This window comes from Apteryx mantelli, chromosome 1 (genome assembly GCF_036417845.1).
Source record: "Apteryx mantelli isolate bAptMan1 chromosome 1, bAptMan1.hap1, whole genome shotgun sequence".
Classification (NCBI taxonomy): Eukaryota; Metazoa; Chordata; class Aves; order Apterygiformes; family Apterygidae; genus Apteryx; species Apteryx mantelli.
This window is the reverse complement of record NC_089978.1, coordinates 132,406,500-132,431,599: the sequence shown is the minus strand read 5'-3', so window position 1 is coordinate 132,431,599 and position 25,100 is coordinate 132,406,500. Positions and strand designations below refer to the sequence as shown.

General features: G+C 46.5%; 1 protein-coding gene across 3 annotated transcripts in view; it reads left to right on the top strand.

Moving 5' to 3' along the window:
- The window catches only part of GPR156 (G protein-coupled receptor 156), a 28,888-nt gene extending 18,451 nt beyond the window's left edge, over positions 1-10,437 (top strand). Inside the window, exons 6-11 of one of the 3 annotated variants that reach the window (XM_067302235.1) lie at positions 485-595; positions 1,543-1,668; positions 2,139-2,234; positions 5,184-5,420; positions 7,749-7,907; positions 8,098-10,437. In XM_067302235.1, coding sequence (XP_067158336.1) covers positions 485-595; positions 1,543-1,668; positions 2,139-2,234; positions 5,184-5,420; positions 7,749-7,907; positions 8,098-9,474 — 2,106 coding nt within the window. In that variant the 3' untranslated portion in view covers positions 9,475-10,437. The remainder of the gene's footprint in view (positions 1-484; positions 596-1,542; positions 1,669-2,138; positions 2,235-5,183; positions 5,421-7,748; positions 7,908-8,097) is intronic. The other 2 variants (XM_067302236.1, XM_067302237.1) reach the window with 2 other exon arrangements.
- Positions 10,438-25,100: the final 14,663 nt, after the last annotated feature.

Below are 25,100 nucleotides of genomic sequence, written 5' to 3'. Positions count from 1 at the left end.
GCTCAGCCACCTGGGTGGAAATAATTAACAGAGATGCCAGCTAGTGATTTATTGGCGCTTCGACCCTCTGTGCAGCTGTCACTCTCAAGCTGCCTGGCTCTCACTGCTCCTCTGACAAGAGCCTTTCAAGGCAGAGAGAAAGAGGCAGGGATTTCTGCCAAGCAGCTTCTTCCTGCCTTCCTGTTTGCTCCTGCCACCTCTGCTCTGCACCCTGGATATCTTGTTGCTGACCACGTGGGTGGGATGCATAGGAATAGGTGTATTTTAATTTATTTTGCCCTGTAGTCGACTCTCTAATACCTGGCATGGCCCTCCAGAAGCCAGAGCAGCATAGATCCAATCCCCACTGTATCTCTTTATCCCATCTCTGGTGTGTCAGACCCTGCATGGGCAGAGCCTCCTGGCCAGCCATGTGCCAGGAAAAGCACAAGAGCTTGGTTGCTGCTGCTGCTGCTTCACCCCTGTCTCTGCCTTCTGCTCACAGGTGCGGCTCTGCTTGCTGTGCATCGGGAGCTCCCTGGTGTTTGGGCCTGTCCTGGGCAAAAGCTGGCGGCTCTACAAAGTGTTCACCCAGCGGGTGCCAGACAAGCGGGTGGTGAGTATCTGGTGCCAGGGCGCTGAGCAGCCCAGTACAGGTAACCTCCCTCTGCGAGGCACCTGGATGTGGGAGGCGGCAAGAAGCAAAGCAAAACACTCTACAAAAGTGAGACAAACTCTAGGAAGTCCCAAACCATTTTGGAATACCTGATAAGACTAGCAAGTAACAGCGGAGGTGGGTTACAGGGCTGCAAACAACTGGATACCACAGTTTGCCTTCATTACACAACACACCAGTGTTGTGTCTGGGTTTGGATTGATTTCTTTTGTGGGATGAAGATAAACCAGGTATCTTCAAGTATCTCAGATGTGGGGCAACCCCCAGATGCATCTGATATTTTGGGTGAAGGGAGGGAGTGCTGGATACTCCCCTGCAGGAGAGAGAGGGGATACAACAGGTGGGAGGAAAATGGGAGCCACCTGAATATGTTTATTCACGTAACAGCAACCTTACAGCTTACAAGGGCCACTTTCCAATGGTGAAACAAGTGGGCCTCAGAGGAAAGGTGAAACGAGGGTTTGCAGAGGAACAGAGTATGGGCAAGGACTCCCATTACTGAGGGATCAGGGGTCCATGTTAAACTTGCAATATGATAATCCTATAAGCTTTTATTTTCACTCTTTTTCTTCCTGCTTGTGATGTAGGTAAATGGATGATACTTTTGTTTTGGAAGTGCTGTTTTCTGTCAGGGCATTTACCAGCTATCCCCACAGTCAGTGAGAGTTTATTCATGGCCCAAGCCTGATTAGGTCTCCAAGAGTTTTGGAGCTGGAGACAGTGATCTTGTGGCCCACTTGGATATAGGTGACCTGTAGGACTCCTCTCTGGGGGAAGTATCAGGGTAAACATGTCCCTTGGAAGAAACAACTAGAAAGAGGCCCAGAGGGAAGGAGATTATTGATGTCTGTTTGCTCCTGACTGTAACACTTTCTGCATGTTTGCAGATTATCAAAGACCTCCAGTTGCTGGCGATGGTGGCAGCGCTGGTGCTGGTGGATGCGGTGTTGCTCTTGACGTGGGTATTCTCTGATCCAATCCAGTGTTTCCGAAGCCTCAGCATCTCACTGCGGGTAAAGGGATAAGGAGAGGTGGGGGAGCATCATGGTGTGTCCTGTCTGATCTCTGTGGAAAAGGTGGGTGCATGGTCAGGCACTTGGAGGTGGGAGAGAGAGAGAAAGAGAGAGAGATAAAGAAGGAAAGAAGATGAATTCAGAGCTTTGCTTTGCCAAGCAATAGGGTCTAGTGGATGACCTTGACCAAACTGTGCTGGTCACCTGGGTGGCAGAGTAGAGATCCATGACATCTGCAGATGGTTAACCATGGTTAGAAAACCTAGATGTTAACCAACCGTGCTGGCAGCTGAATATCAAAATCTTTCTTCCTTTAACTCTCTGCCTCTGGCAGCACCAGTTTTTGCACTTCCTTTTTGGTACTTACAGAGGAGACCTGCTCTAATTTGTAGACCTGTCTGCCTGTCCATCTGTCCCTGCTCCTGGACAGGGGTAGCGACCTTCACTTCTGCGTTCCCATTGCTTCCTAGGTGACAGAGAAGGGCATGACCTGTTCAGTGAGCTGGATGCAGTCCTGCGCCTCTCTTTACTCTGATCTTTGGCTCATTCTCATTTTAGGGTTTAAGGTGCGTAACCTCTTTTTTGATTCTTGCGTTGTATCTCACCTCCTCCCAGTCTCCCAGTCTAACTGTTCAGCAGCATTTGCAGTTTAATGGCCCTCCCAGGCTTTGTGCATATTGCAGATACCAGCTGCTCCTGCTAATCTTGAAAGTCCTCCCATCTCCATTCCTTCCCATCTTGATGTTTCCTTGCATTCTCTATAAAATCCATCAGCCTCTTCTTCTCTGCCTCACCATCTCTTCTACATGAATTTGAACATACTGTCTCTCTAGTTCTCTCCCTGTAAACTCCCACACCTCATGTATACCCCATCTTAAAACTTGTGTCTTTATATTCTCTAAAGCTCACTTCTTCCATAAAGCCTCAGATGACTATCTACTGTAGTGATGTACCATGCAGCTCAGACCCTGAGCCCTCTGACCACAAGTCAAAGAGGTGCAGGTGATAAGTGCTTGGTGCCTACCTTTACAGGATGTATATCAGCTTAACTATGCCACTGAAATACGCTTTCACTGACTTAGTTTGTATGTGGCCATTCTTATTCCAGAAGAGTTAGTTATACTGATATAACTATGTAGGTATAATTATAGCAGTAATTATCTGTGGTCTCATGTGTCTCTGGGTTGGCAGAGATTGGAAGCATTTCAGAAAGCTGATTTTGATGAACCTTATGAGATCACAGCTTCTTTGTGAATGACTCAATCTGTATGCAATACAAGCAGTTCCTTTCTGACTCACTATAGTATAATACACATTGACTGTCTACCAAGAATCATAGGGAAAATAGCAGGAAGAGACCTCAGGACACTGTCAAGTCCTTCTCCTGCTCCGGTTCATTTTAGAGACATTTGTCTAACCCATTCTTCCAAGGCTTTTGGTCCTAGGGATTGCAGACCTTCCTTGGGCTGCCTGTTTCAGTGCTACATCTCCTTCCCTGACTTTGCCTCCAGTTTATGTTAGGTTTCTTCAGGCTTTAGATGAATAATGCTTGTGCCTACAACTGCTACGAACTGTTTCCATTCCTCTCATTCAGAATAAAACATTCCCAGTCACATGTGCTCTTCACAGAGTTGCACTGAACCTGACTCTGATCCTATCTACTGGGTGTCATAGCGGTATTTAGTGGTTTCTCTGGAGTTAATCTGGATTGATGCTAATGTGTGAGTAGGTTTATCTATGCATGTATATAGCACTTCTTATCTTCCAAGGCATTAATGTGCTCAGCCCTTCGTGAAGCTGCTCAGTATATTATCCTGGTTTTACAAGCACAGAGCAATGAACAGAAATTACTTGCCAATGTCACACCTTGAATTATGAGCAAAGTCCTTTGTTCAAGATTTATTAAAACAAACAAACAAAAGTGTAGTCCTGTGCTTATTCTCCTATGTCAAAGTCCTAGTTTAGCAGATGGCAGTGCTTTTGTCTGTGTCCTAGACAGACTGTATGAGTTTTAGTTGGGACTTGGGTACTGTTTTTTTTTTTCTTGCTCAGAGATTACAAATTGGATTGCCTTTGGGCCGTGTATTTGGAGGTGCCCTGTGGTGAATGTGGTTATGATCCAGTGCTGATCCCGCAAAGTAGATTTGGGTGTCACTCTCATTCCCAGCGAGGCAGGTGTCGCTATCACAATTCCTCCTTGGGAATTCCTGGTGCTCTTACGTTGGGGGTCTCAGCAGAGAGCATGAGGGCTGTGGATATGAGCCTCTCTTGCCCATAAGAGTGCAGGATGAAGAACATAACCCTGGAAGTGACCATCAAGGTCATCAAGTCTTGGGCCTTGCAGCCACAGGATAGAGGGGTCTAGAACAGGCTAAAAAGCATCTGCTGCACAGGTCACAAAGCATTTCTTGATGCCTTTTAATACCTATTGGTAAAAGGCCAACAGGCCTTTTATCTTTATTTACCTATTTACCTTTATTTACCTATATTATGTGCCACAGGAATAATGTAGGAGACATGTTTCTGGTATTCTCAGTCCTTGCATGAACAGGGAATTTGTTAGGCGGTACTTCCAGATTATCCTAAAAACAGACCATACCTTATGCTACAGAGGAGGGCAAAAAAAATACTCAGTGTTTCCTACCAGTCTGACCTGGTGAAGGAGGGAATTCCTTCCTGATCTGCAAAGGTGATTAGCTTACTCCTGATTACACTGGGAATATGTACCAGTGAGACACTTGAGAAGCAGTGTAGTAAGTCTGTCTTGAAACAGCCAACCTGCTTCTGAGGAGGGAGGATCTCTGTGCACAGAGCATTTTTTAACACCTTTCACCATGACTAGATTCAGACAGGAAACTGTAAAGAGCAGGGAAAAGAACAGTACCCAGTAGTTTCCTGGATTTCTGTTTAAGGAGGCACCAACTACATTCTCTTCCCTCTGGTCTAAAATTCTGCTTCTTCTGTCTTGCTTTTTCCTTGTACAGCTATCTCCTTTCTGCTCCGTCAGAGTTATGCTGTTGCTCTTTGATGGCAGAGTGGTTCCCCCACCCCACTTCCCTGAAGGGATTTCTGTCTCTTGTCTGTCTGTCTTTGGTGTTCCTGTTCCAGCACTCTGGAGTGAATATTTTCATCGTGTGTTCCTTGCGTGTCCTGGCTGTGCCTTGCTGGGTGGCATTGCCTGCTGACCTCATCCTCAGCTCCCCACTCAAGTGCTGCTGGTACCCCTCAGCTGGGACCCGTGGGGCCTGCTGGCAACTTCAGTCCTGCCCTCTCCCCTGGCCTCTGCTGATGAAGCATCCTGCTTTGGACCTGCAGCAGCATGCTGGGTATCTGCTGTGGAGTTACCATCACAAGCTGAAAGTCTGCATTATAGATCGAAGAGCATTAATTAGAATTGTACTGAATGTATCCAAGCTCTCTTGGCTCAGTATGAAATGGGGGTTGACTGTGTCAGGCTCTAATTTTTCACACTCTGGAAATCTTTTCTGAACTCAGGCTCTATTTTCTGATTCCAGAGTATCCTGTTGCTGTATGGAACGTACTTGGCTGGTCTGACCAACAATATCAGCTCTCCACCAGTCAACCAGTCCTTGACGCTCATCATTGGGGTCAACCTCATTTTCCTGGCTGCTGGGACTGTCTTTTTAGTTCATCGTTTCTTCCATGCTTGGCACAACTTGCTGTTTGGTTTCACCTCTGGAGGCATCTTTGTGTGTACAACGACAATCAATTGTTTCATTTTTGTCCCACAGGTATGCTGCCAGCTCTGTCCTGAGACCTGGTTGGAAATGGGCACATTTCGGGAGTATAACAGTAACAGCTGTAGGGGCCCAGGCTATAATTCTTCCTGCTTTTTTTTCCGAAGTGTTCAGGCAAACCTGCACAACTCCCCAGTTGCTCTGCTCTGCTCCCCAGTTGGGTGTCCCCAACACCCAAGTGGCTCTGCTTCCCTGACAAGTCCCCCAGCTCTCTAAGGTTTGAGTTTCTCTCCCCACAGCCCATGATGGATCTTCCTCCCCTGTGCCCAGATTTTGGACCATGCCTCCACTCCCTTCCTTGGCCTTAGCAGCATAGTGCACCTTCTCCTGCCTACCACTCCACCCCGCAGCCCTCCTGCTCCCGGGGCCAATCATGGAGCCTGACGTACCTAGCGCATCCCTTGACATGTGTCCTTTGCTTTATGGCAACATTACATGAGAACTCTGAGTGCAGACCGGTTTCAGAGCTGCCACTCAGAAGCTCTTGCGCAAGAGCGTGACCCAAGTGGCACCTATGCAGAGGGCACATGTGCAGGCAATATGGGCTGCTGCCCTCCTCCACAGGGGCAGTGGGATCTGTCCTTCATACTGCTGTCCTCAATCTGTACCCTGTGTATGCGCTTCCTGTGAGCCATCAAGGGTTTTCGCTCACAGCGGTGATGAAGCCAGGTCCAGCAATTCAGACTGCCTCGCCAAGCTCAGAGGTGTTGTGAGCTGCTGACAACAAATATTGTTGTCCCCAGGGGAAGCTGTCCTTCTCGGTGTTCTCAGGGAGAGGAATGCAGCTTTGCAGTGATCGAGGGGAAGGATGCAGAGATGTTTTAAGGAAGCTTTTTGTGGCAACACTCTGCTCTTCTGTTTCCCATGTCCTCTAGGAGGAGTCTGGCATGTTTGACCGTAATGCTAGTGGGAAAAATACTCTCATTGTTACAATGAGAGGAAACAGTTGTTTACTCAGTGTTATATTTGGAGGAACATTCAGGCTCAAGGAAACGAGGTGAGGAAGGGAGGAAGAAGTGAAACACAAGAAAGAGCAGTTCAGTGCAAGAGAAGGCTCGGGGGGATCTTATCAATGTATATAAACATCTGATGGGGGGAGCAGGGGAGATGGAGCCAGACACCAGGTATCTGGTGACAGGACAAATTGAAATACAGGAAACTCCATTTAAACATTAGAAAAAAATTTTTTTTGCCATGAGGGTGGTCAAACACTGGAACAGGTTGCGGTGTCTCCATCATTGGAGATATTTAAAAACCAACTGGACACAGTCCTGGGCAAACTGCTGTAGCTGAGCCTGCTTGAGCAGGGGCATTGGACTAGACGATCTCCAGAAGCCCATACCAACCTCAATGATTCTTCCTGCTTCTTTCCCCAAATGTTCAGCTTAACCTGTGCAACTCGTCCCCAACACCCCGAGTGGCCCTGCTTCCCTAAGAGCATGTCCCCCACGCCTATAAGGGCTGAGTTTCTCTTCCCACAGCCCTTGATGGATCCTCCTCCCCCATGCCCAAATTGCTAAATGTTACTGTTAGTAAATGTTACTGTCCCTGAGTCTGCCCAACGATTCTCCTGTGATCAGTTGATAAGGTAAAACCACAGAAACCTGACCCACTAGATTACCAGCTCCTGGGTTAGGGACCAAACCTCCTGTGCCAGGCACCAAAACTACTGGTGATGCTCTGCAGACCGTAAGACCTGTCAGAGTGAGGACAGAGGAGCTGATGAACTGCACTGCACAGGTTGACTGTGCATTCTGCCTACCCCATTTTTCTGCTGTAGCCTTGGGGCCTTGAACGTTTTATTTAACTTAGATCTTTTAATTCATCAACTTGTTTTTCCTAATGGGCTTGCTCTTCTATTGCTCATTTGAAATCGATGAGCAGCTGGATCTAGGCTGCACAAGGCTTTCGTGCAGATACCAAACAGAAAAGCAGATATTAAGCATTGCTAGTTTTCAACTTGTCACCAACGATTCAGGGATCAGAAGGTGTGTATGCTGCTCTCTTTGTGTATTACTGAGTCGGGGGGAAGGAGGAGGGGGGCTTTTGCAGCATGCATAGGCAGGAACTAACTCTGTATTAAAAGCTAAAAGCAAAGACGGGGTAGGGCTTTAGTTCAGATTTGCAGGAGGCTCCAAGTGACTCTTCACCGTGTGGTTCAGTGGTCTCTCTCTGTCTCCCCAGGCTCCTCTGTCACACATGGTCTTTGTCTCTCTCTCCGTCTACCCCTTTGTCTCTCTCTGTCTCTAGCTGCATTTGCCTCCCTCCATGCACGTGCAGCCTGCGCCTACCATGCCTATAATGGCTTCTTGTACTCAACAGCTCCAGCAGTGGAAAGCCTTTGAAGAGGAAAACCAACCTGTGAGCCACATGGCCAAGTATTTCAGCAGCCCGAGCCGGAGCTGCCACTCGGCGTGCAGTGCAGAGCAGCTCTGCCAGCTGATGGGGGAGAAGAGCTCCATGCAGCGGCTGCTCTCGGAGGTATGGGACTCTGCCAGCCATGGCCCCCTGCCCCAGCCATGTCCCCTGCTGCGGCTGCCCCACCGCCCAACTCCTTCTTCTCTATGTAGAGAAGACTGATTTGATTTTCTGACCTGTTTGCTTTTTAATCTTCAGCATGTCTATACCCTCTGCCTGTGCCGGGCTTGACATATTTATTTGTTTGATGCAGAAAAACGCCGTGATCGAAAGCCTCCAGGAGCAGGTGAACACCACCAAAGAAAAGCTGATGAGGCTGATGGCTGTGGAGTGTGGCTGCAGTCCTGCACCCAGGGCAGCTCCATGCGCCACCTTCCCCTCCTGGTCCCAGAGCTCAGGGGAGCACGGCAAGCAGTGTGGTGGTGCTGCGGCAGGCAATGGGGTGCCTCTGGAGCACTGCCCCACTGAGTGGAATGGGTGGCAGTCTCCCAGTTTACTGAATGCACAACACAATCTGGTGCCTTGTAGCAAACTCGAGTACAGTGGTGACATTGAGGACCTCCAGAAACATGTGAGCCACGAGCATGTGCCGCCTGAGGAACCTGCTTGTTCTCAGATACTGCTTTTTGACGTGGGGGAGGACATCCTTGAGTACAGCCCCAAAGGTGCTCAGGAGCAAAGGATGTCCCCAAGGACCGGGCACCCTTTGCAGCAGCTGCTGGGCCAGGAGCTCTCAGGTGCTGGCAGGGGAGCAGAGCCCCAGGGAAGCAGTGGGGTGACCAGGGCACAGCCTGCCAGGGTCAACTATGTGAGCAATGAAAAGCTGCAGGAAATCTTGCAAGAGCTGAGCCTGGATGGCAAAATCAACAGCCCAGCCTCACCTCAGGGGCCCCTGCAAGGCAGCCAGGGCCCTCCATGTGAGAGGAGTGGGGCATGGAGAGCCCAGGGAAGCTACTCAGACACCTGCACTCCCCTCAGCCTTGACCTGATGAGGTGGCAAAGGAGGATCCCTCTGCCTCCCCCTTCTGCCTGCTTCCCTGGGTCTGTGTCACCCCGTGCTTGGTGTGTCATGAACAAGGCGGTCAGCAGGATGCGTGGTGGAATAAGCGCTTGGAGCCGTGAGGAGTCAACACACGTGTCTCTGGAGGAAGGAGGTGATACCGGTGGCAGAAGGCTCCTTTACCAGCTGGTGCCGTCCGCTTCAGCCATCAGCACTGAGCTTTGCCTCCAGCCGGAAGAATGGCAGGGCTGGCCTGAGCCCCAAATCCGGGAGGCAGGCAGTGCAGTTTCAGCAGTATGTCCAGGCGCTGGGCAAGAGTGGACCCGCGATGCCTTCCTGCATCTCCTTCCACCACAGTGGGATGCTCCGAGGGAGCCAACACAGCCCTTCCTGCACTCGCCGTGCTATTACCCGGACTCTGACTCCAGCAGCAGCTCTGAGGAGATGTTTCACTGCTGCCACCGGCCCTACTGTGAACTCTGTTTCCAGGGCCCGCTCGACTCCCTTGACAACAGTAGCACAGACACAGACACAGAGCCAGGTGGGTCTGCGGGCCGCTGGGCAGAGCATCACGGCAGGCCTCAGCCCATAGTGAATTTCAAAGAAGATCTGGAACCCACTTTTGTGTGACTGTAACCACCCTACCCCAAAGGCAAGTGCCACCCTCTCCTCCCAAAACACACTGTGTTTGAAACGATACAAAAGAAATACATCCCTTTGAGGGAAGTGTGTTGCGCTGGGATCTAGGCACAGGAAACCAATCTTGCGCCTCTCTAGGCTGCTATTTGAGACCCAGCCTTGGTCAGCAGTGACTGCGGATTGTGTTTGTCTGGTAACGGGTTAGCAGCACTCTTAGAACGTGGCTGGTGGTTTTGTCCTGGTCACTCTGAACAGCTGCCTGCGTCCCACAGACACCCAGCCGTTTCCAGTCCTGGTGTCAGCCACCCCAGCAGAAAGGCGGGGGACTGGACAGACTGTAGAGCTGGACTTCCTCTGCATCTCAGAGGGATCCCCCGTGGGCGCTGGCTGATTCGTGCCCACAAGGAGCAGCACTGCAGCTTGGAAACTTGTTTCCTTGCTGCACTCAGCAGACAGACAGACAGAGGACTTCTGTTGCTGTAGAGCCTCCCAGGAGCATCCAGCTGGAGGTTGGAAACAAGCAGACTCCAGGAGAGCTTGCAGTCTGCCACTCACCTGGGATGTGCTGCTCTCTCAGCGAAGGAAGGATCTCTGAGCGGGGAGCACATGCATGACTTTATGTTCTGGTGGTTTTTTGGTTGTTTTTTTTTGTAGTGTCTGAGTGAGAAAATAGAGTCCAAAGGTGACTTCTTTGGAGGTGACTTTGCATTTTGTGTAGTTCAGTCACACAGTGGTAGGTTAGACTCAGGGCAGAGCTGAAGGGAAAGAAAAGCTAACAATCTGAAAAGAGGATCTGCAAATGTTTTTTTTGTTTGTTTGTTTTGCTTTGTTTTTCTGGGTCTTGTGCCCTTCTGTATGTCTTTGAGGTGGATGAAGTAGTCTGGAATGATTTCGGTTTGTTTAATATGGTCTGTTCTATTTTTATCTCAGAAATATCAAGAGTAGTAAATCTGGTGTGCCTGCTTTTGTTGGATGTTTGTGAAAGCATTTCAGCGTGCATTTGCCTTTACAGAAGTGAGGGGTGCTGAGACTTGAAGTTCAGTGCCTAAAAACTGCTTCGAAAGGATGCTTTTGTAAAAAGAGGTGGTAACAGAAAAACCCTAAACCCAGTTTTGATGGAAATTAATAATTCCCTCTCAATTTTCTCTTATGATGGTGAAATACCTAATTTCTGTATCCGCTCACCAGTGTCTCCTTCTTTTCCCCATCACCTTCACAGTTTTCCAGGCTTGCTGAAATCTGTATTTCTAAGACAAATCTCCAAAATCTATAGTCTTATGGGGACAGTATTCCCACAGCCCCTCTTTGTTCCTAGTATGGAAACACTCCAGAGGGTGATCCCAATTTCATTTGTCACCTTCAACTAACAGAAACCAATTTCCTTTGGTTCTTCTTTCACACATGTCTGGGTATTTACAGCTTGGAGGCTGCATGGTTGGCTCTGGCCCGAGTGAGATGCATTGATTGGGTGTCTTCTATTGCTGCAAGGCAAATACACAGCACGGGCCAGAGCAGACAGGTGTGGAAATGTGGAGTGTCTCTGGCAATCGCAGCACAGGGAAAGGCTGCACTTACTGTCCTTGCTGGCTTTCCTGATGCAGAAGGGATGCTGGAGAAGTAGGAGGGGAAGGGTGGTGATTTATAAAGGTATGCTAGAGCATGCCCCTCCACCACTAGCTTGGACACTCCAGAAGCTGTTTTATCTTCTGGGTCCACAGGGCCTTCTGTGCTCCACCAAAGCAGTGCAGAGCTCATGTGGGGTTGGGGGGAAAGCCATAAACAGCTAAACATCTTGGCCTTGAGAGAGCAGAACAACTGTGTGAATGAGCAGCATGCAGAGAACAGAGCGAGTTCACAGCAGCCGATGTTTTATTTATAGCCATCATTTCTTTGACAGGCTGGAGCTTCATCTCAGCCCAGCCAGAAGTGGCTTCAGCTCTGCAACTTGTGGAGCTGGGAAGTCCTCAGGGCAAATGCAGCCTGCAGAGTCCTCAGCAGTGGCCTCTGGCTGCCCTTTCCTGGCAGGCGTGGGCAGCACATGCAGCTGGAGAACATGAACAAGCAATTTCTATGCCTCAATCAAGGGCAATGCAAGTCCTAGCAAAGCTTTCAGTGGGTGAAGTGGAGGGGATAGGCTGAACCCCAGTAAGGGATGCAAAAGCCAGTGCAAATTTGGAGGGAACCCTGCCAGCTTTGGGCAGTTCCCTGGCCAGACCTCTTGTGTTGGAAAGCCTGAGCATCTCAGAGGTGCTGTCAAGTCCTTGAGCTGCTGCTTTCATGCCAGGCAGCAGGAAATTTTATTTAGGTGAGGAACAGATGGTGCTTTCCCAATGTGTGCAATTGCTTCCCTGGCCCGGGGCAGTTCGGGATTGGGAAAGTCTGCCTGTAGTTTTGCAGTGCTTGCAGTAGAGGCTGCTGCTGCTGCTGCTGCAGCTGCTGCTGGTGTTGAGCTGCCCAGAGTCTTGCTGGGAGCCTCTGGCTGTGGGAGGGAGGGGTGGCAGAGGCTGGCTGGGGCTGCTGGCCTGTCCCCCCACCGCCAGGTGCGGGACTCACAAATGGTGGGCAACAAGGCTAAGGTTTGGTCTGTTGGTTCCTCTTGCCTGCTGAGCAGGTCATTGGGTTGTATCAGGAGCTGGTCTCTGCTGACATGCAGCCAGGACCCTCGCAGGGGAGGGAGTAGATGTGGAGAAGGAGAAACAGTGCTAGGAAGGAAAGAAGCCCTTTCCAAGATGCAAGAACAAGGCCGGAGCCCTGCGTGTGTGTGCAGAGGGAGAGCAGTGAGCGAGATGGATAGGGCTGCACTAGAAGTGCAGGTAGGTATTCAAGGTACTCAAATGCCCCATATAGTGCATCTCACAGCATCTCCAAATTGAACCAATGGGTGGGACAGATGAGTGGCTGGGATGCTCTAAGGACCTTGCTAAATTTGAATAAACACTGGAAAACTGCTTCTGCAAATTAGTGTTGATTCCTCCCACCACTCAGTTCTGCCACTCTTGAGCATGTTTAGAACAACAATTTGGTCTGAGGCTAGGGCATGGCAGCATGGTTGTAGGAAAGGATCAAACATTAAGCCACGTGGAAGCAGCTGATATAAAAATTAACTTAAAATCCACTAGTGAATGCATAAAAATCCTCGGGAGGACTTTGAACCTTTGGTTTGTTTGGAAACTCATCACTGGAATTTGGGGCAATTGTTTTTTTCTCTCTAGTCAGTAGCAGCTATGACCTGAAAACTGCACATGTGGAGACACAGACTTTCCACATATACACAGGAGGCTCATGCAGTGTGTAGGTGTACGCATGTGTGCACACATAAAAACTCGTTGGTGTTTTTGACAACTCCCAAATCTAGCCTCCTCCTGTATCAAGGAATACACGTTTGATTCAGGTGGGAAGAGTCAAAGCACTGTGTAACGCATCAGGCTGCTGGTGTGTGAGAAGAACAGAGCAAGATGGTGGGGTGCCTTCAGTTACCATTATTATTATAGGATCTTTGCACCAGGCATTGCGCAGGCCCACAGAAGAGTCTTTGTGCTGCTTTACTTTAGGCATCTGACTTGGGCACAAAGTTAGGCATTTGGTTCCCCCAAGGCTCTTCGTACAGTTTTTGGAAGACCCTGACTCTCACCATTAAGGAACTCAAAGCACCTTAATGAGGGCTTTACCCTGAATCTGAGGTTTCTGAATAGGCATAGGGGACAATGGTGCGCACACTGCAAAGACTGAAAGGTAGATAGCAAGAGGAGCCAAGTGGAAGGGTGGCAGCAGGACAGGGAGTGCTCTGAGTTATGACTGAAGGCTCTGGAGGAACCTTTTTCTTGTCATTGACTAGGGAGGTAGCCTAGACAGATCTGTCTCTTACCTAGGAGACCTGCAGTATCAATATCCCATGTGGGCAATTCCTGCTCCAAAGGATGTGCTGTCTAAATCTGTTCCTCTTAAGAACAGGTGTGTCTCTTCATTGTTCAAGGCAGAAGCTTTCTTCTTACAGAAATCAAAATGAAAGGTAAGTGATTGGAAGAAGGTTCCCTGCCTGCTCCCAGGTGAGTGCGAGACTTGCAGTTTCTGCTAAGGGTCTGCTGTGCTTGCTGTCCTTCAGGGCATCTGAGAAACTCTAGCCATGGCAATCCTGTAACTCCTCATACCAGCACTCACTCCCTTTCCAAGCTTTCCAAGCAGTATCTGCCAGCAGAGAGGTTCCTATGGCACACAGGGCAGTTGCTTATGTCAAATGTTAATGCTGATGAGGTCCTTTGAATGTTTTTAGCTGCTGGGACTATGTTTCCAAGTTGGTTTTTCTCTGCTAGCTGTGCACCTCCTAGCTCTGCAACTTTGGCTGCTGTCTGCAAACCATACAAAGCTCGTAGGAAGAGATGAATCCACTCAGCCAGCAGGCTTGAACCTGGCCATGTATAGCAAGGTAGAAGATGCTCCACAGGGGGGTTAAGGAGAGCCTTTCCCCACCCACAGGCCCTGTTCACCAACATTGCTGCTCTGTTTAAAGCTCTGCAGCCTGCACCAGCTTCCCGCCACCCCCAGCAGTGTACCTAGACCTCTATGCCCTTTCCTTGCAGACAGCTGTTCAGGAAGGGTCATGTCACAGCCTGCATGACATGTCTCTGTAGATCTGCTTGCTGGTCCTTGGCACAGCTTTTCTGCACTGTCCCAGCAGTCTGCAGTGTGCAGCATGGGGTTGGGTGGTATCCCTGGGCGGGCAGCGCCTTCCTGCCTTGAGGCTCTTCCGCAGCACTTGCCTGCCATCATTCACTCTCTGCTGCCTCTGTTCCTCTATCAGCTTGCAATTATTTAGGAAATTACAAAATTGTTCTTGATTATGATTCAGCTGCCTGGTTTAAAAAAAAAAAAAAAAAAGCTGTGTTAGCCACAGTAGAGGGGAATAAGCCAGGCTTTCTGGGAGAAGAGCACTGTCAGTGTGGAAGTGTTGCCTTTGCCTTGTGTTAGTTAATACCAGCAGCTGGACTCAGAGTAGAACTTCCCTCTGAGCTTTGATACCAGGGACAGTTATTAGACATACTGGGTATTAGAAAATACCGCAAGAGGGAAACCCTAGGTAGGTGCTGTGCCCACAGTAACCTGCTGAGGCTTGGCCAAGCATGTGACTTGTACAGACAGTGGCTGTATAGTGGTGCTGCACCTGCCTTGGGACATTCCTGTGGCAAAGTGGTGAGCAGCAGACAGGGGCCTTAGGCCTCCAGTAGCCTGGCTGCAGCTTTTGCAGGCGTAAAGGAGCACCCATATCAGCACATGGCCTCCACGGGTCTGGAAGAAGCTCCAGGAAAGTCTTCATGACATCCACCAGCCATCAGAGCTGCAGTGCAGCTCTCTCCTCCTGAGCAATGTTACTCTCCAGAGCCCAGAAACCAGGCCTGTAATGAGCAAGGGGGAGAAAAACCCATCCTGAAGCAGCCTGTCTCTCATCTTCTCCACTTTTTTATGCCTGCCTTCTCCTTGGCCTCTACCTCGAGATAGTACTACTGAAACTGCAGCTGCTGTTGTTGCCCCAAAAGGCTGCTCTTAAAGCCAGTGCAGCGAAGTTGTAACTGCCAAGTTGTGGGGCATCAAATGCATCAATGTAAGCTGTGGCTTATTCCTCATCACTGGCACTGTGCTACAGAAAGTGATCTCATCCTTGGGGAGTCTCTGAGGAGATAAACGCCATAAAAAGAGTTGTGGATCCTGGGATGGTGGGAGAAGAACTGTGGAAAGTTTAGCAGCTGATGTTAAACCCAGGAATTTTCTGTCATGTTACCTGACATACAGTGTGGAAATGATCGTTCCATGCACATGGTAGAGCATGTGCATGGGTAGATACCTACATGTAGTGCTAAGCACATTGTTTCTTTCCTGAATGAAAATAGTGTATCAGAGCTGCTGGAGGGTGTGCATCTCAGAGCATGTACCTCTCCATGTTTACAGTGCGTTATCCCATCTCCTTCCCCCTGTGTAAAGGAGTCTGTAATCAAACAGGTTTTATTCCACCACAGGCATTCTTACCTTTATGCTTTGTGTTGCTAGAGCACAATCATTTAAATAAGGGTGGTTTTTTTGGTCCTGGAAGTTCTTCCAGACAGGATGGGTGCGAGGACCTATGTCCTGCCAGGCAGCTATATAAAGCACTCAGTGATTCAGCACTTACTGTGCTGTACATGGATGGCTCTGTTATATCAACAGGAATGCAGGGCTAGAAGGGATCTCCTAGTCATCGTCATATTCCCTAACTATGACAAGTACTGAATCATAAAGTCCATCTTGTTAATTTATCACAGACCATCTTAAAAGTAGTTAGGAATTTTTTTAGCAGGTTATTCCAGAATCTCACTCTGACAGTAAGGAAACTTGTTTCTGATTTCCAGCCCACAGTTTCTCATAGCCTATTTTTATCTACTTGTTCTCATTTCAATGCTGTCTTCTAGTTAATAGCTGTTCTCCCTTGTTTTTTAACCTACTCTCTGATATGTTGATGAAGAACATGGCCTTTTCTTCCCAAGATTTCTGGTCTACTCAGGCAGGAGACCTTCTATTTTTAGTTCCCTCTAGCAGCCCATACCTGCCACTGTTTCAGTCTAAAGGGAAACATTAAGGGAGATCCCAGGTTTCATCCTTACCAGGTCATACTCTTCCCATTGTAAGAATTTAAAGATGTCTGTATTGATTGCTCCCTGTCTCCAGCTGTAGCAAAGGTCTGTTTTAGAGTTTGGCAAGATGCCAGGAACAGGATCACACTCACCTGTGTGAGCAGACAAGAACTACTCATTGGTAATCAGGATACTGGAAAGGCATGCCAGAAGTGGGCAAATTTTCTGTGGGTCAGCAGAAACTTTACATTTTTTCTGGAAGTCTGCAATGGACAAGAGGTTCCCAGTACCCATCAGGTGCTAGGTTTATCAACAGGATTTCAGTATACTCACAGCAGAAGACTTAGTCACCTCTCATGTTCTGATGTTTCTGTCCAACACACCTGCTCAAGTTGCCGGGATGTGCATCTGTGCCTGACAGGTGCAGAAACCCTGCAAAGCCTCTGCTTCCTGGAGCTTCCCATGGCTAAGGAAATCCATAAGACCTGCAGTTCCTCAGGAAGCCCCTGGCACCTTCCAGGGTGCCTGCAGGAAGGGGAGAGGAAGGCACATCCTGTGCAGTGTCTTGATGACATGATCCAACATAGGAATGGCATATGTTTCTTGGACAAGATGAATTTAAACAGCAGGGCAACCTACTGGAGGTGTGTGCTGGTTTCCAGGAAATTACATCTCATATCTAACCCAAATGAACAGGGTGATATTTCAAACTAAAGAGAACTGCAGGAATAGCAGTAGCTGATGCAATCGCACCTTGAATTTACAGCAGTGCTAGGCAGATCCATGAAGAGTGGGATACACTGTACATGATTGCATCAAATTCAAGTCCTTGTTTGAAAGTAACTTTTTTTTTTTTTTAACAGTCTCCCAAATAAAGGTGCTAGAAAGAGACTTCTCCTCTGACAGGTGAATCTTTCATTTGGTGGTGGATTATTCTTTTGTAAGTATCAACTCATTTTCTCCCTATCACAGCATTCTTCATAGCAATAATAAAAATAGGTTAAGCACTCTTCTGATTTTTTAATCCATTCTTCATGACTCCCTGATGGAGAGGCCTTTTTCCTACTTCTTCTAATATCTGATATCAGCATGCTCCAGTAAATCAGCTAGGTGGGCTCTTCTCTTCCTGGAAGCACAGCATTACTAGGAACTGCTGTGCCCTAGTATGAAACCTTTGGGCTAAATTCCCTATGATGATAATACCCTATGATGCAAAAGCTCTCAGCCCCAACTACCTTCAGTAGTAGCTGCTTGGGAGTGCTGAATTTAGCCTTCAAAGTGGGCAAAACCAACAACAATAGAATATCTGAGGATGAAATGAGGATAAAATTAGAGTTGCTGAAGGACAAAACTCAGGACTTAAGAGTCTTGTCTGTTAATATCAGGGAGAAAAATCACGGTCTCTTTGAACGTTCTTCATCTGTCATTCAAGTGAACAAAGCCACCTCCCTGCGATACATCAAGACTTCCTTAATATATATTTGCAAAAAGGGCTTTGAGAGCTTCACATGGAAGGCCTCAAATACATTGACCCATGAAAGAGCTGGCAAATATGAGGTGATGCTCCCAACCAGGCCGTGGTAAATTTCTTAGTTAGTTCTTTTCTTAGCTAGCAAATTTTGGATCATCCTTTGGAAAAAATGAATAAGCATTCAAAACAGCATGAGTAAGAGGCCATGGAAGGTGAGAGACTTCGGTCAACAAACTGAGGTATCAGCTATGAATACTGATGTTTTTGCTGTTGAGTAATCAGCATTTGCTGTATATGGATGATTTGCCTATAACAGCTGGTTTTAGTGAATCTGATCATATTTCTGCCCATGTTCTTATATATATTTGTGTCCTTACACAGAAAAGAAACATATAAATTTCACAGCATTTAACTAGAATTGTATTCCAGATTTAATTAGAATTTGACAATCATAAACTAAAATGAGCCAAGAATTCTTCTCCCCATCAGAAATTCAAGGATCTGCTGAAGGAAGTATGAGATTTCTACCACTAAGTGGAGATTTCTGCAGACAATGTCAGCACTAGAAACAATCCCACAAGCGAGATAAGTCTGGTAAAGTGCTTAAAAAAATCCTCTTGCAGCTTTCCCCTGAGAAAGATGAGTGTCCTGCTGTGCAATCATAAGCTGAGCTGCAGGGTGGCACAGTACTACAAGGAGAGAAGACACTTCTATGCTGGACACAGCAGGGACCTATTTGTTTTGCAGAATTGGGCTATTCTCCTCCTGATCCAGAAAGCCATAAATCTTGCAGCAGCAGGAGATAAGGTAGGTTTTGCACTGACCACCTACCTTCTGGTGCAGCTCAAAAACTAGAAACAATATTGTTTCAAAAATTATTCATAGGGTTTCAAGAGTGGATGCCAAGCTCTGTGCAGCTAAAAGCTGAGCGACTGAGATTTTGCCTCTCCTTTTACAGGATTATTATAAAATAATTTCCCTCTGTGACCAGTTTAGGCTGTTCTAATGCATAGTCAGAAATGAGACACTGACTTTTTAAGATCTTCCTACCTGTCAGGTGGCAGATGAAAGAATAGGTCACAGCTTTGTTCTGCTGCAACGTCTGGAATTGTTGAGAGACATTCTTTCATTATAGCAAAATTTCCACTGCCTCATTGGTTTTTGCAAGTTTGCAACCTACCTGTAGAGTATAAAGGAAATTCTGGGCTGACCAAAACAGATATAAGACATTGACTTGCACATTCTGTTTCTGACAGCAATAGTCCTTGTGATGGCTATGTCTGTTGGATAGAGCACCGTGACTTCCATCCATAACAAGAACCCTGTGGCATTTCTCACCTGCTCAGCAAGCATGTCCAAGCCCAAGACGCCACAATTAATTTAATGAACCTGAAAGTCATCTTTGCAGAACACAGTGATCAGTGTAAGAGAAGTCCATGACACTGTGTTTGGATGGATGTTGCTCAGACTAACTCAGCTGCTGAAGCATGTCGCTCCTTTAACACTGGCTATGACTTATGTCCCCGGTTTAATCCCACTGTTTTTATGAATCTGCAGTAACCCGTGTAATCAGTTAATTGAGAGAACACGGAATTTGTCCTGCAGCAAAAAGATCTCCAATGAAAAGTTAAATGTTAGAGGCCCAGAGCATGGGACAATTAACAGATTTTGATAATTGGTGAGAATGGAAAGGAGAAAAAAAAAACTGCAAAAAAATTCTAGTGTGGAAGATGTTGCTCTCCACAACAACTTGGAGTTTGGGAGGAAACCCAGGAGTCCTGAGTCTCCCCACAGGTCTACTGCCAGCACAAGGATGTGAAATGCAAGCCTCTGGTGTGGCCAGCAGCACAGCGACCACCTCCTACTTCCACCCTTATCCTGACTAGCTGGAGAGGACACAGAGACATGGGTTGCCTCTGCCAGTCCCCCAAAAAGGTTTCTGTGGTGGATCCAGCTGTTACAAGCTTGTCAATGAACTCTGTAGGTGTGCATATCATGGCATCCTTGCTAGTTTAAGTTTGCTTTAAAACAAACCAACCAAGATCCTAAGAAACAGCAAGCTGTAATCTGTGCTAAAAAGTCTCTGAAATGAAACACTCAGAAGTTAGGGAAGGCTATAATTAAAATAATCCACGCAAACTTAATTTGGCTCTCTACAACATGTATGATTTTGTGGAAAAAAGGCCTGGCAGGGACCTTAAGGAGCTATCTGAGTATTCCAGTCCATCTCCTTGCCCCAAGGCAGGACCAGTTATTCCTAGACCATTCTTGACAAATGTTTGGCTAATCTCTTGTAAGACAAACTTCAAAGATGTGATCACACTTTTTTTTTCTTAATGGAGTCCTGTCCCAGTGCATAAAATAAACCAGGACAGTGTTGTGGAGGAGACTGGGGACATAGCTGGAGGAAGGACAGACTCATGGTTCAGCTCATGACAGCTGTCCTGGAAAACTGCTCTGCATCAGAGTTCCTGGGTGGTCATTTAAACCAGACTTCTCCCAGGCAGTCACTAATTGTGTCTTCTCTATTTTCTGGGTGCTCAGTTTGAAAATGCTGCCTCTTATTTAATTGCCCCTGGTTGGTGCCCTGTTTTGATAGAGTGATACTACTTTAATTTTACCACCACAACACAAACGCCAGTCCCTGTTGCATTGGTTGTCATAGACTGTGAAATAGGTTGCAACTGAATTTTCATGCACAGTGCTCAGTACTGGCTGTCATAAATCACTCATCTCCTGCTTCTCATCAGACCTTGCCCTGTGTACTCTTGTCAGCTTCCATCTCCCTGCATCATGCTTCTTCCCCCAAAAGCAATGTACAAAATCCCCAAGTCATGAATGATAACTTAATTTTTGTATTGTGTTTGCGGACAATTTGTCTGACTATTTTATTAAGTTCAGGTTTCCCATAATCACCTCATCCTCAGAGATGGATGCATTCTCTATAATTCATTATACTGGTAATGGCTATACTTACCACAAGCAAAAAAGAAGTTTAATAAAATGCATAAGAACTGACAGCATATAGGACCCCAGGAACTGCTGTACTGGATCAGGCCCTGGTTCCTAGTCCAATATCTTGTTCCTGATTGTGGTCAGGGCAAGATGTTTCAGAGTGTTTTATAAATCCTTCCATATTTGGAAGGTGACTAATAAATCCACCTCTGTAGAGTTAGAGAGTGGTTTGAATTCAACCAGCATGTTTCATACCACTTATTAAAAAAAGGCCTTTTTGGCATTACCTGTTTCAGAAGTTAGTATTATCCAGGCACTTGTCCAGATTTCACCAGCACTTCTGTGTCACTGACATCCTGCACCTGTGACTTTCAGAGTCCAGTTAGAAATACAGTCATACTCCTGCCACCTAATGGGAGCCTTCTCACCCCAGGACCCTGTAATAGGCAGGTCCTCTGAGCCTTAGTAGGATCTGCAAATCTGCAAATCTCCCCTTGGAGAAGTCTCTCACCTTCCCCCAACTAGAGAAAATCCCTACTTTCATTACCTAGCATACACAATAACTGCCTTAATTTAAAAGTATGTCCTTCTACTCCTTTTGAAAGCGCCACCTTTCCTGTTAATTGTGTGTCCCCTTGCTCCTGTGCTATGAGGCAAAGAGACTGTCCCTTTGAACTCAGAATGGCATCATCAGCTTGATATGGCTTGAATCCAGCTCAATTAAAAATAAATAATTGTAGCACCTCCCTTAAGTCGGATGTCCTGAAATGACTCCTTTATAAAAAGGCGTTGTTAATGCTCCCAGGGTTTTTCTGATCGTAGGCTCTTTTAATAAGGGTCATTTGGAATGATTGTCGCTGTGACCACACCAGACTTGTTTAAGCTCAGCCATTTCCTTTCTGTGTCCTTACATGCCTACTCACTGCTGCCTGTTGAGTTCAGTTTTGCTGGCGCTGCTGGTTTTCAGCCTCTTGCAGGGACTAAGAAGAGTGCTCATCCAAGTCCTGCAGAACAGCATGTGAGCGATAGCGCTGGGTGAGATGGGGAGATAAGCCTTGCTGACCATTAGCAAAACAATGGACTGGATGCTCAGTGCTGTTAAATGCACAAAACAAACACAGAGGGAAAAAATTAGGTTGCTTGTAACAATCATGGTTACAAAATATTAAGGAGGAAATGAGATTTTGGAATGACTTTTTTCTTGTAAGAATGCAGTTGTTTCCACTGATTTCTAAGGCTTTTTAGTGCTTCCATGCTACTGGTTTCTTGTTAGCAGCCAGTTAAATCTTGCTGCCTGATCCTGACTCCTTCTTTGTAGAAAAGCTTTTGAATTATTCTTAACAGGCTGAAGCAAAAAGCAACATGGGCTGTTGGTCTGATCAAATTAGGAGGTGCAGTCTAAAAGATTCTGCCATGTCAAGCAGTCAACAAGGAATCGGGGGAAGTAGGTATTTTTTATGGGGAACACCCAGAACTCATGCTTTAAGGAGACAACAGTGAGTCTCTTTTGTTCTGTTTTCTGTGCCTAATTTTAAGCTTGGTGTCTCCAGACCCTTTCCCTTTAGCCTGTGCACATATCTGATAGTTTTTCATATTTGATAACTTAGTTTCAATGACACATTTTTCCAGATGTTTTAGAGATCTGGGAGATAACTCTCCTTTAAAAAACAGCTCTCTCCATCTCAGGACAACAACAGCTGTCAGCACCAGATGTACAATGCAAGATGCAGCAACAATTAGTAACCATTTGCAAGCTAAAGATGAAGGAAGTAGTGCACAATGGTGGTTAGTGAGGAGCCAGAGACAGGGATCATTAAATTAATTATGCCTGACAAAAACTCAGCGGGAAAAATGAAAATACCATTGTACTTTGGCTTCTTCATAATTATCTATGCATTTTCTAATAGGTTCCATTTACTCCCCATTCTGACACCTTTTTACATAGGATGAAACTGAGGGGAATCACCAACTCTAATTCTTGGCTAGAAACTAAAGACCCCTGTTCATAGATACCACATACAACACTGCAAGTTCACTCCTGTGGCTGATATATGTAGAATGACCAAGCTGTCATAGCTCTGTTCAACCACTGGCTTTTTTTGCTACTACTCAGGTCTATATTGTTCTTCTCTGCAGACACAAGTGAATTGTACTTCCAGCATATGAAATGATACGAGTTTCATCTCACTCGTATCAAGTATGGCTCTACCTGATCAAGCATTGCCTTCCCTTTCTCCCACAAGGAGCTGACAGTCCTGGGGGGACCCATTCCCCTGCAGTTATTTTCAGTTAGGGTAAAAGCATCTGTGACAGCAAGAGCTGGATGCATGTTTCATTGCTGCTAGCGAATGTAATCTCATTCTGCAGGGAGCCCTTGCAGCGAGGCCAGAATCCCAGGCAGGCTTCACCAGGCTCCTCATTGCTTCCTTTGCTTCTCTTGCAATGCAGGCATCTATTCCCAGCAGCCCTTTCTCAGTATGCTGGCACCTTGCATTGTATGTAACATTTTCTTTCTGAAAACTATTTCAGTAGGAATTAGCGGATCCTCTTCCTGTATTTCTGAGAAGGCACAGTAAATCTCATTACCCTGGCGTAACATCCCCCAGCTGTTTGGAGGAGGAAGTGAAGAAAAATTGCCTTTGTTGGCTGTTGTGCCTGGCTCCTTGTATAACTTCTACATTGCTATGCTGACCTGGAAACCCAGCCTGAGCTGTCTCCTCTGCCCATGCCAACCCGCCCAAGGTGGTTCTGAGATGGTGCCATTATGTTTTCTCCCACTTGTCCAAGTCACTGTACCAAGGTCCTAATGAGTTTCTACTCACGGAGCAGTAGTGTAACCTCCTTCACGTGTCTACTAAGAGCCAAGAGTTGTCCTGAACCCATGTCTCAAGCCAAGGCTTCCTAGATCTACAAGATTTTCTTGAATGGATGGAAGGCCTCAGGTATCAGGCTGGCTTTAACTCTTTGTATTTATAAAGTCTCCTCAACAGCCACTTTGGAAGTTGATTGGGGAGGTAGGGAAATAGTATAAGCAATGAGTGTAGAACATTTATGGGCCCTTCCACCCCTACTGTAGTGTGGAAAACACGGGTAAACTCTGAGGAATGGGAGTCATTTTTAATTTTTTGCTATAAGAATGAGCCATCTGCTCTTTGGTATCCCCACTGCTAAAACAAACAGATCTGCTTACTGCATTGGAAAATACAAATGGAAAGCAAATGGATGTCTGTCTTGGCTGCTTGACTGAATCAAATGTGAAGGCGATGATACACATAGAAGAGCCCAATAATATTCTAGATTTGACCTCTTTTGAGCTACTGGGGACACAGGCATCATTAGACTGACAAAGACTTTTTAGATTGACAAAGCTTCTCTTGACTCTGGACATTGCAATTTTTTCAGGGTTATTTATGAACAAGATGTGGTCAAATGATAGCGCACAAGAAACTCAAACTGAATAACAGGCTATCTGGGCACAGGGTGAAATCTGATGTCTTTTTCAAGAGCCAGTGGTTACGAACAACTTAAATATGTCCAGAACATCTGTGGTGGGGACTTCCATAGGAGGATGCATTTGCCTCCTGAGTGAGTCATTAGTGTTTTTCACGTGCCATAATGTTCCCATGAACCTGTATTCTGTGGCCGTGCTTGTTCTACTGTGCTGCAAAATTGGGAAATGAAGTTGTCCGCAGCTCTTGTCACATTAAACTGTTCAGACCACTTGGCTCTATTGGTCTTAGCAGATATACCTGAAGTCCTACAAGGCCTAAGTGCACCCACGCACATCCAGATCAGCAAAACATCAGCTGTTCTCTGAAGCAATTGTCAATGATGACATATTTTGTGACAGGAAATCATTGCAAAATGCAGGGTTCTCAAGATTAAAAACTTCTGTCTTGCTCAGAAGAATAAAGACAACTAGTACTAGATTCACTCGGATTTTGTTCTGGGACAAAAATCAAAACCACTTTTCAGGATTTATTGTCTAATCATTAACGCCTGGGCAGTCAGTAAATTTGTTACTGTTACAATCTCTGATTTTCCACTGGAAAAAAAAAAAGAAAAGTTAAAGTTCAGCCATAACCATTGGGTTTACCCATGCCAATTAAATCAGAAAAAAGTCATTACAGTATCTTGCTAAATTGTTTCTTGGATAATTCCCTTGGCAATATTAGGGAATTAGATACAAAATCAGTAGATCCATTAATATTGTTTTAATTCACTAGTGTATCAAAGTTCAAAACAACCTTAAATGATTGCATCCTTATCAGCCTAACTGAGGTATAAAACACTACCCTCTTGCCCTCTTACCATGGCGTATGTTGGAATGACCCAGTAATAGCTGCAAGGTAAGCAAACAAAAAGGCAACAGAAAGTCTTTCTGCTGAGTACCCACAGAGGAAACAAAGAAGAAAGAAAAAGCAGGAGTTCCCTGTACAGGAACATGTCTGCTTACTACTAGCGCATGTTGGAGCAGAACTATTCGCAGTATCTATAACATGACTGGATTCGATGTTTATGCCAGCAGACTCTGTCACACTTCTGACTTTGGCCCCTGTTCAGGCTGGAGTCTTGCATGTGCCTGCATGATA